The 11586-nt window shown below is 30.6% G+C and overlaps 1 protein-coding gene and 3 non-coding genes across 5 annotated transcripts; 2 read left to right on the top strand and 2 right to left on the bottom strand.

Moving 5' to 3' along the window:
- The first annotated feature begins 3051 nt into the window (after positions 1 to 3051).
- TRNAG-UCC (transfer RNA glycine (anticodon UCC)) lies at positions 3052 to 3123 on the top strand. The gene has a single exon. It is a non-coding gene; the product is annotated as a tRNA-Gly (tRNA).
- A 239-nt stretch (positions 3124 to 3362) lies between these two features.
- On the bottom strand, positions 3363 to 3434 carry TRNAG-UCC (transfer RNA glycine (anticodon UCC)). Its single transcript has one exon. It is a non-coding gene; the product is annotated as a tRNA-Gly (tRNA).
- Positions 3435 to 4451: 1017 nt separating this feature from the next.
- Positions 4452 to 4523, top strand: TRNAW-CCA (transfer RNA tryptophan (anticodon CCA)). The gene has a single exon. It is a non-coding gene; the product is annotated as a tRNA-Trp (tRNA).
- A 120-nt stretch (positions 4524 to 4643) lies between these two features.
- LOC133778052 (serine/threonine-protein kinase SAPK3-like) lies at positions 4644 to 7852 on the bottom strand. 2 transcript variants are annotated; one of them, XM_062217872.1, is made up of 10 exons: positions 7586 to 7852; positions 7279 to 7470; positions 6487 to 6561; positions 6226 to 6327; positions 6042 to 6095; positions 5860 to 5952; positions 5653 to 5745; positions 5444 to 5548; positions 5264 to 5362; positions 4644 to 5167 (listed from the first exon to the last, which is right to left on the bottom strand). In XM_062217872.1, the coding sequence occupies exons 2-10, from the start codon at positions 7399 to 7401 to the stop codon at positions 4895 to 4897; spliced, it is 1017 nt and encodes a 338-aa protein (XP_062073856.1). In that variant the 5' UTR covers positions 7402 to 7470; positions 7586 to 7852; the 3' UTR covers positions 4644 to 4894. The 2 variants fall into 2 exon arrangements, with proteins under 2 accessions (XP_062073856.1, XP_062073857.1); XM_062217873.1 differs by having other exon boundaries at positions 7598 to 7852.
- Positions 7853 to 11586: the final 3734 nt, after the last annotated feature.

Below are 11586 nucleotides of genomic sequence, written 5' to 3'. Positions count from 1 at the left end.
AAATCCCGTTGTGACTTTCCCACTAGCTTACCTCCTAGGATCGTCTTGTTCTGAGTAACCCTGGCATAACCAAATAATAATAAAGCACCACACACATACCACATATATGCCAAATATGCCCGAAATGGCCAGAATATGAAAATCACCCAATTACTCAGAAATGAGTTTACATGCATATTTAATACACCTAACACATGCATATTATCATTTAATAACACAATAAATCAATTATGGCCATCCCGGCCTCCTAATGAAGGTCCTAAACCTTGTCAGGAAATTTGAGACATTACATCCATGGTCTCCGAAATGGCTCAAACATACACTGACAAATGTAAATACAAAAATGGGCAAAATGACTTATTTGATAAGTAAAATATTTTTCTATGCACCAAACATAATTATTGTATAATTATGTGTAATTAATTAATTTATTATTTGATTTAATAAAAATATAATTAATTTTGAATTAATTTATTTTTGGGATTTTTGGTATTTAAATAATAAGAAAAAATTGGGAAAATCATATGCCTTCCCTGGCATGTGGTACACATGTAGCACAGTGCACAGTCACTGTGCTACACGCATAAGAGGCTCTTGGTAGTTTCTTGGTTCCACAATTTTTGTTATTTAAATATTAAATAAATAATGAGATATTGTAATATGATTAAAATATTATTATTTAAACATAATCTGATAACTGATTAGTTATTTTCAAATTGTTTAAAATAATTAATATTTTATTTTTAATATATTGGATATATTAAATATAGAATGATACTTTTTAAGGGATATAAAAGATATCGTGAAATCTCTCTAAGAGGAAAAGAACAGTGATACAAGCATAGGTCACTGTTCTTCACAAACTTAGGTCCAAACTTTATCAGATCTCATATGTTGAGAACATCTGATAAATAGATTTTGCCTATTATTTTGTATAGCGAGCCCACACTTGTTCTTTGTGTGCTGAGAACATTTTGGAAGATCTTGGTGTGAGATCTCAAGGATTTTTTCCATACAAAAAGATAGCAACAAGGAAGGACTTGAGGTAATTTTCTGTTCATATCTTTGATTCAATAAATATATATATGCATGTGAAGAAGTAGATCTAGAAATCTTGTGGGAGTAAATTAACAATTTTGATTGTTGTTCCGCTGCGTATAATCTCTGATTTGATCTATAAAAACCAACAGTTTTGCGCAGCTCCGAGCACCACGGATCACACTCAGCCCAGGCACCACCCTTCTCCCTTGCCTGCGACCACCACCAGTACATCCCTCGCCTCAACCTAGCCCCGTCATTTTGGATTTGGGTGCTCGCGAATGGAATCGCGCAGAGATGCGCAGATTGGGGTTGGGTTCATCGATGGCGTGATTGGGTGTTCTGGGCTGGGTTTCGCGGAGGTGCGCGCCTGAGGTGAATCGCAGGTAGTGAGGGTGGGGGGCCAAAGATGGTGAGGCAGGCTAGTGGAAGACATGGGAGGTGGCGGCTAGGGCAAAATGAAAGAGAAGAGAGATGGGAGAGAAAGAACCGTGCAACTGGGTTTGGAGAGAGAAATGATTTGTGTGAATGTGGTTTGAGATAGAGAATAGTGAAATGTTAATTTATAGTAGTATCCCTGTTGGCTGATGTGCTATGGTTTTAAATTTAGCTTCTATATTTTAGTTAGCTAGTAATTATGTTTCTCATACTTTATTTTTTTTCTTTAATAAATTTTCCCATACATATTAAGAAAAATATAATTCTCTTATTTTTGCACGGTGATGGCATAAAAGCCATATTTTTAAAAAATTCTCAATAATTATGTATTTTGATAAAACACCAGGTACCAAATAAATATTTACCATATATATTTAATCTTATTGTAAGATTAGCTAATAGTATTTAACTTTTTTCAATCTTACACATTGGATAACGTATAACTCAATTGGTAATCTAATCCTCGTGTACATGCTTGATCTATGGATATTGAAAATGAAATTGATTTTTTTTTTTCTTCGATATTGGTCAAAATGTTAAGTAAATCTCCTTATAAGCTCAGTTCATATTACAACAGGAATTTACAAGTTTGCCCTTAGGCCAAATATCAGTACAGACTCATTACAAAGACTCGAACAACTTCAACAGCTTTCAGTTACAACAAGAATCAACAGAATCAAGAAAGCCTTACTAATTACAACTCAGCAACCTAAAACTAAACTCTTCTGTATTTACATCTATATATATTAAGGAGATCAAGCCAGAGAGAGACTACCAGATACGAAGCTTCATTTGTCCATTCCTTTGTGCTGAGCTAGTGAGAGAGTCTAGAGAGAGAAGCTCCAAGGAGCTCAGTTGTTTTGTACATGCAAAGAAAGAACAGAAACGGAGTTAGAAAGAGTGAGGAAAAGAAAGTAAAGTCAGAGAGATAGAAAGATCAGATTATCAATCAAAGATTGTGATTCGAAATCTGAAGCAAACACTGTGTATTACCTGTTGAGATTAGTGAATGCTCAAGCACTTTGAGGTAGCTTGACGGAGACGTAGCCCATCATTCTGGGGTGAACTCCGAGATCAATTTCTGGTGTTTTTGGCTCTCACTCTCTGTTTGTTTTCTCTTAAACTCTAGCCCTAATTTCTTTGCTATTCGTGTGTGTGTGCCCGTGTTCTTGAGATAAAGGGTTTTATTGATTTATGAAAGTCTGAGTTGATAACTCAGTGTGTGTTCAGCTTATGAAATCGGTATTGGGCTGGACTGGGCCTTAAACTTTTATGTTTTTCAATTTTGCCATTTTTCATGGACGCATGAATTAATTGCAAAAATACTATAAACATTATTTGTGTATTAATTTGTTTCTTGGAGTTGGAAGCTGCAGATTCCCAACACAAAATATAGAAAAACTAGTTACATTCCATGTATACGTTATTAGTGTGCACATTAAAATGATTTTTTTTTCTTTTTCTGCTTCAGGGGATGTAGAGAAGATTAGCGAAGTTTGTTTTAATGTTAGCTGGCAAGTGATTGATTTGAGAGTTTTATAGTAATTCTTACAATTTGTTTCGATTATCACATCTGCGTTTGTAGTCCAACGGTTAGGATAATTGCCTTCCAAGCAATAGACCCGGGTTCGACTCCCGGCAGACGCATTTTTTTTAATTGTTTTTTATTTTTCAAATTTGTTCGAACATTTGTGGCTGTCATTAAAATTAAGGAGAACATTTCAGGTGATTACGAAGAACATTGTGTGGAATTGAGGCAAGATGTCTGTGTTGATTTTTTTAAGTCCAAAATGTCCGTTGAAGTCCTAACACGACAATGCCTCATTTCACTTTCACAAAATAAGTTTTTCTTTTTTAATAAAAGAAATAAATAAGAAAAAAAACACTGCGTCTGCCGGGAGTCGAACCCGGGTCTATTGCTTGGAAGGCAATTATCCTAACCGTTGGACTACAAACGCAACACAACAGTGATCGATTGTTTCTACATTTCCTTGAATAAATTTTGGGATAAAAGAGTTACAGAGCATTCCCGAAGAGACGGGCTCAATCAGAATTTCTCTCCTTCAGAGCAGGGCCCATTTAGCTAAATTATGGTGGAATCTGCCGTTGAGATTTTCAATTAGCATAGAGAGATAGTCTCCGCAGAAAGCAGATCAGGCGATAGTATTGTCTGTCAGGGGTCTGCCTATGGCAATGGCATTCATGAAACCACTATAAATGCTATCTTCAAATCATCAAGTTTAAATCAGCTAGCACACAAATGCCCATGTTTTATGTATCTTATGTACCCGATTACAGACTTCAAAGTACAATTACATACAAAATACATTTATTTATAACAATTAATAATTATTAATTTCATTGAAGAAAAGAAATTGAATTCTATTTAAGACTTGATCCAGTTGGAATTTAAATAAACTCAAAACATAAAATTGTATATTTATTTATATAAAAAGAGTGTAGATACCAAGTACCAACCATCATATATATATATATATATATATATATATAAAACATAAGAATCAATTCACTGCCCTCCAATTTCCACTAACAATTCTTGTTGTCGTTCAACAACCAATACCACAGCCACACACACTCATTCCCACAAAAGTATCACAACTTACACGTTTAATATTTGTTGGAAAACAACACACCGACCGCTACACAAAAATATTCACCGTCCACGAATAAATTGATAGGAGATCAAAATAAAGTAATATTAAATTGTCCTCACAAAGTTTTATAGTAGTTGTCAGTGATGTAATGCATGATTCATCGTACGAAACGAACCAGCCTTTTCTGTCTTCAACTTGACTTATCTTCATATCGATCTAAATTTTATTTTTTAAATTAAAAACATAAAATGCTAAACATTATCTCCAAGGTTTCTCAATATTCTTTACTGATATCAAATTTATTGGTAAACATTTTAATATATAATATATGTATTATATACAGGCCTTCTAATCAACAAGGGATCCGTGGCGCAATGGTAGCGCGTCTGACTCCAGATCAGAAGGTTGCGTGTTCGATTCACGTCGGGTTCAATACCCCAAAGTTAATCCCAAATTGTTATCCTTTAATTTTTAATTTTTATTAATAAAAAATGAAAGCATACGTGATAATATGAAAGCATTATGTAACCATTCTAAAAACGAGTCAAAATCTATGAGCAAAGGTCAGTTTATAACAAAAGAAAAGCCAAAATCCAATATCGGTTTAGACTCTACAGCTTGTACACATGTTTGATGCATGGTAATAATCTTTTTATACTGTACAATACATGAGCAACGAACCCTCCCTTGCTGATGAGGCCAGCCATGACTCCCAAATTCAAGTTTTATGGGAAAATCAAACTCAAAATTACACATAAAAACACTATTAAAGATGATGAATCGATCTTATTTTTTGTTGACCCTCAAACAGATTCAAGGTAATCACCACTGACATCAATTTCGGACTCATCATCAGGGTCTGATGTCGACGTTGTGGCGCCTAGACCAGTTGTAGCCTTGGACCCTTCCCCTGGCGTCTTTGCCTCTTGTATGATTCTCATTATTTCTTCAACGCTCTGTGTGTGTTGGTCTTTTTCCTGAGGTTTCAAATGATTGGTCTTTTCCACTTCCAGTAGCTCCTTTGACAAGTTTTTCAGGAACCAAGGATGTTGTTTGATTTCTGGGATAGTAATTCTCTACATAAAAAAAAACAGACAACATTGTAAGAGACCATATTTTTGTGCTTGATAAACAAAGATGAGAAAACATCACAAGTGTTTGTAATCAGTTACCTTGGCAGGATTCGCAACGAATATACGAGAAAGCAGATGTTTGCATTCTGCAGATACACGTACGTAATCCGGTATTGAGTATTGGACACTCATGATTCTCTGTTTAAGAATTTGAACATGTCAGTGACAGCCAAAGAAGTATTAAGGTACTAAAGTTTTCAGTTCAGAAGCTCAACTGACCCCGATTGTCTTTCGGAAATTCCTTGGATCTTCAGGATCTTCAAAGGGATAAGCTCCAACCAACATCACATATAACGTGACGCCACAGGACCAAACATCTGCAATCTATAAGCTCTACCAATTTAGCAAGCAAAGTGGGGAATTGGGATTGTGGTGTTTATGCATTTGATGGATGAATTAAAAATAATGCTAGATTACACAATGCATACCTTTCCATCGTATTCTTTTCGTGACAAAACTTCAGGCGCAATGTAAGCAGGGGTTCCAACAGTGGATTTAGGTTGAGAGTGCAACAAGGCAGACTGCCGAGAGTGAAATGGAATGCAAATTAGTTTGCAAGTTCGAAAACAAATGATTGCGAAAGACTAATGAAACCATCAGTAATCTTCTTCTTTTTCAAGAGTGGAATCATTAACCTTGGAGTAACCGAAGTCACATATTTTAAGGCGAGGTGTTGGACTTCCATCCAGCAGGGTGTTTTCCAGCTTCAGATCCCTATGGCAAATTTGCTGCAGTGATGGTTTTGGTCATTTTTTATTTGGAAAAGAGAGTGTAAATACTATGCCAACAAAAGTCAAAACAAAGCATTAAATTATACCATTGAGTGACAGTAACTGACTCCAGAAATTAGCTGCTGGAAGAAAAATCTTGCCTGCCCAAAGTGTCAATTTTTTTCAATCATCAAACATAGTACATACAGCAAAACAAAGAACTTTAATGGACATACCAAGAGCCAAGAATCTATCAGTTACTAAATATCAAATGAAATTGTACAAACAAACCTCATCTTCACTAAATCTTCCAGCACTGCATATCCTTTCAAAAAGTTCACCACCAGCTGCATATTCCATCACAATGGCTAGGTGTGTTGGAGTCAAACAGACCTGCAGGGGAAGCAGTTTCTTCAAAAGTTATCCTGATAACGTACATAACTTAAGGTTTTGCTTTACTTCTTTTTCTTTTTGTTTGATCAAAGAAGTTTTCGACAAACAGAACTAAGACTTCCTCTTCAACCTCTTTCAATTGAAATATTAGTTTCTTACCTCCTTGAATCTGACAATGTTTGGATGCCTCAAGGACCTATGGTTTATGATTTCTCTCTGCACATTCTCATCAATCTGAAACCGAAATGGGATTCATAAACTTAGCGAAATTTTGGGTACAAAGCATAATGTGACCAAGAAGAAAACTTCAAAGGAAGCTGCAAACTTCAGAAAACATATAAGACTGAATATTACATATATATCAACAGTTAGAATAAGTAACATCTTTGGAGCAAAATTGTTTGGCCAAGATACTTAGCTAGAACAAAGTTAGGTACACAATGACAAAATTGTATTTATATAAAACCACATGATACATTTTAATCAACTGCAGACACTTTGGAATGCCTAAGCAGTCATTCTATGACAAAATTTAGGAAACAGTTCATACCAAACCAAATGTTGTAATAAAACATTTCTATTATAATGAACACTAAAAGCTCTTCTCATCAAGTAATACCGTGAAAGTTAACAACCGCTGAAAACTATAAAACAAGTACAAAGCGTAGAAAAATAGAATTTTTTCCAGCCAAAATGAGAGTAAATGGATCAAATAATAATTGGTTCAGTTTTTCTATCTTGATACAATATAAAAGCATGCAATTTCTTACTTTAGTAACTTTACATGACAACTCAAAAGGAAAATAAGAAGACCCGTAAAACGAAATAGGAAAACACTGAGAAAGTCTACATAAAGTCAACTTCAGATAATTAAAGATGATCCAAGAAGAAAAATCAATTCAGTGCTTAACAATTAACACATAATTCTCTTAATCTTGAAGAAAAAGGTACCTTCTTTCCCCTTTCTATGTATTTCACTGCAACGTGCTCCTTACTCTTCTTATCTCTGACCAGTCTGGCCACTCCAAAATTCCCAGAACCGAGCTCCTTCAAGGGCTCGTACCTCTCCTCCATTGCAAACTCAACTCCAAACAACAACCAAACCAGAACAAAAAGAACCAAAGATGATCACAGCAAATGGAGCTTAAAGATCCCCAATACCAAATGGAAAACGACAATATAACAAATCAGTAATCCACCAAAAGCAAAAAGCAAAAAGCAAATAAAGAATGAAAAAAAATTAAAAAAAGTGACTGACTTTTTCTCCTACCAAAGAAAACAAAATCCCAACAAAGGTAAAAGTGCAAAGCCCAAAACCCAGAGAAAAACAGACACTTGGGGTTTGTTTCAAAACCACAAGACAATCATCTGAAGACTAAAAATAAACAAAACATATGTTTCAGTTTCAATATTCAAACAGATTCTACCCAAAATTCCCCAAAGTCATAAATAATTTTTTTTTTTAACTCAAACTACAAAATCTATTTGGAAGAATGAGAATTAAATACAGGACACGTATGCGCATAGGAAGAGTTTCTTTCAAGTGTCGCTCGTAAAAGTCAGTGACATAACAAAGACCGTGTCTCGCGCATTTTGACACGCAGTCCGTAGGTTAAGTTCCGGTGGGTCCCACTCGCTACGTGACGTCACCTTGAAATGTACCATTTTTAGAAAAAAACGATAAATTCAGGCCCTTGTGGGTCCCAACTCTTCTTTTATGGCTCTCGGGTGTTGTACTTTACTGTTGCTCACCAGTTGTACTTTTGTCACCTGCGAATGGTTGAGTAAGACCCAATCAGCGTTTGACAACTCGGATAGCTCTCACAGCGCTCTGCCGACATTTCACTGTTGCTGAGCCGAAAGGCCTCGTTGTTAGTGGAATTATAGTGGCTGTGTTGGTGGGTCCCTTCTATAAGGGTTGGTAGTGACTTTAAATGACTAAATTGCCCCTGGTTTGTTTCATTGTGTTCGTTTACTGTTGGATTTTTTTTTAAAAAAACTAACGGATGGTCAGATATGTGAGAGAGTTGGGATGATGCCATCTTTGATCCACCGGTGGGGTTACTACTATTAATTAATTTATTTTTGTTGGGTGAATTATGACGGTCAAGATGAACGACTCCAATTAGAGTTGCGTGCTAATATAGTCAATCCAATTTTTTTTTGTTGACTATTGAGTGAATTTTTAGTTTATTTAATGTCTAATTAATGCTTTTTTTAAAAAAAAAAAATAGGAAAGTCTAATTAATGCTTCAATCCTAAGAAACAAGGGAAGTGTAAAAGTGTAAAGTAACGTAAGTCCTTCATTGTTTACGGGTTAGACTCTTTCTTGGAAATATCAATAACCGAAAGCAAATGGATAAGCCTAATTTTTTTTTTTAATCCAATATATGGTTTGAAATTAGAGTAAGATTGAGTAGGGTGTAATTCTCTTTTTAGACAGTGAGGTAGCTACAGTAGGTTTACAATCTGTTTTACACACGTTTGGGATCTTTTATCTTTGGCTTGAATCTTTGGGTTTAGACATTTTTTTTGTGATCTTGAATTATTTCAAAATAAAAGCAACATACCATTTTGATTTTGAGGGAATTTTATTTATTAAAAAATCATACGAATAGTTGATTTCTGTGTATTATATTTTTAATTTGATCAAAAGAGTTTTATCAATTATTTATGTTTGAATTTGAAATAAAAAAAATATGAACGAGTATAATATACTATTTGAATCCTAATTTTACTATTGTAAATTCTTTAAAAATTTTCAAAAATTTACAAAAATAATACTAATTACTATGACTATAATAAATACCGTAATTAAAAAAAATAGGGTTATAATTAATTTATGTACCTAAAATAGAGTTGCTCTTACCAATAAAATAAAAAGGCATATCTTATTATAAATTTATCCTATATATGTATAAAAAAAAATACAATGTTACTTGTTAAAAACTCAATAATTATTTATTTTATAAAAATTACTAAAGGCACTGCTAGACTCAAAAATAAAAGTTAGTAGTGTTATACTTGAAAAATAATCTTAGATTGAATAATTTTATTTAACAACTTATTTATTTTAAGTGACAGTGATAACTTAATTCTATAGTAAAATTTGAGATAATTTTAGTTTACTTGGCCCATATATTTATGTATACTAGATACAAATAACGTGCAATGTATAATGTTTAGTTTTATTTTTAAAATTTATTAATTATTTTTATTAAATTTGTATAATTTTCATATAAATTTCAAATAAATAAATAAAATTATATATAAAAAAATTATGAAAAATTAAACTAAAACATTGTTTATAGTTTTTAAATATATATATATAACATAATAATATTTTAGATCGCAAACTACCTTATTTAAGGTACAAAACATTCATAATATTATTCAAATTACACCTTAATGATCGGAGAATAATCGTTTTTATTATTGATAGAAGATAAATATTATTTTAATTTTTTATGTAATTACACAGTCATACTATTTATATACACACAACACCTATATATAATATATTTATAATTTTTATTGTTATTCAATATGAATATATATTTATATAAGTTAAATCAAATAAAAAACACATGTTTTCTTTTTTAATATAAATGATAATTTTTTTAATATAAATTAAGATTATGTATTATATATTATATATTATTGTTATAATGATATTTTATAATATTAAATTTATATTAATATTAATATTAATATAACTATTAAATATCTAGTCTTGTATTAAATGTTATTATAATATTTGAATTCATATTAATATTATTAGTAAAAAATTAGGATTATATATCATTATCATAATAATATTTTATAATATTTAAATTTATATTAATATAATTATTAAATATATAGTCTTGTATTATATCTCTTCTATATAAAAAATGTGTAGATAACGAAAATTCTTGATTTTAACGGTTTTTTATTTTTTTTCGTTAACTTTAACGAAATATTCTTATATTTAATATAATATTTTTATATTTAAAGGTAGATTGTAAACATGATTTAAACTTAAATAAATAAATAATTAAACAAATTAAAATAGGATATTTTTTAGATATTTTACAATGATAATTATTTAAAAATAATAAAACCATATATTTTATAACTTAAATAAAAATTAATTAAACTTAAACTTAATATTATATTAAACATGCAATATATAATATTTTGTTGTCACTGCCAAATTCAAAAACTATAACAAATATAAACTTAAACAAAAAAAATTCATCAAAATAAGATATTTTATGCTAATTTAAATAATTAAATCATATTTATTTAAAAATAATAAATGCATAAATATTATTTTTTTTATCTTATAAATTTGTGTGATAGTTTGTTTTTTATCAAGAGATTAGAGCTTTTTTTCTTCATCAAATTTACCAAAGAACATTGTGAGATACATCAGAAACTAAAATAGTTTATGCATGTATATTACTGTCTAGACTATGACTTTTTCTATATTATTTTATTTCTATTATTAATTTCTTTTTAAATGTTATTGTATTTTATACATATATGTCATATAGCCATGTATATATATATATATATGTCAACGTTGTGTTTAGATATCATATATGTAGAGATTATTGATATAAATATGTATATATACTATAGAACTATAATTCATTCTAATATATATATACTATTTTTTTTTTAAAAAAAAACACTGAACCAGTTTTTATTAAAATTATAGACAATGTTTACAACTTTAAAACTAAACAAACGTGTATTGCACGTTGTTTCTACCTAATATTATTATAATAATAATATTTTATAACATTTGAATTTATATTAATATAATTATTAAATATGCAGTCTTATATTAAATATGCAGTCTTATAATTAATAAATATATTTTTTTAATTAGTTTTAAAAATATATTCTGTTAAATATTTAGAATATTCCATTAAAGTTAAAAACAGTTAAAATCAATAATTTCATTATCTAGAAGAAAAAAAAAGTATAATTTTATTTCTAATTTATTTCATTTTTAATTCATTGAAAATAATTAATTATTTCATTTTTTATTTTTGAATTAAATCTTACTGAATAATACTAACAATTAATATAAGTATTGAACTGCATATATATTGTTATGCGGTCCTCAACATCATATATTGTACAAACGAATTCCATGATAGTAATTTTTCATATGAACTCTGAGGTATTATTATAGTGTCCAATTATTTGTTATGATTGATGTCCTAAAAATATAAAATCACATTTTATTGATTTAAATAAAAGTAC

The sequence above is a fragment of the Humulus lupulus genome, chromosome 5 (assembly GCF_963169125.1).
Source record: "Humulus lupulus chromosome 5, drHumLupu1.1, whole genome shotgun sequence".
Lineage (NCBI taxonomy): Eukaryota > Viridiplantae > Streptophyta > Magnoliopsida > Rosales > Cannabaceae > Humulus > Humulus lupulus.
The sequence above is the reverse complement of the archived record's forward strand: the minus strand, read 5'-3'. Positions and strand labels throughout refer to the sequence as shown.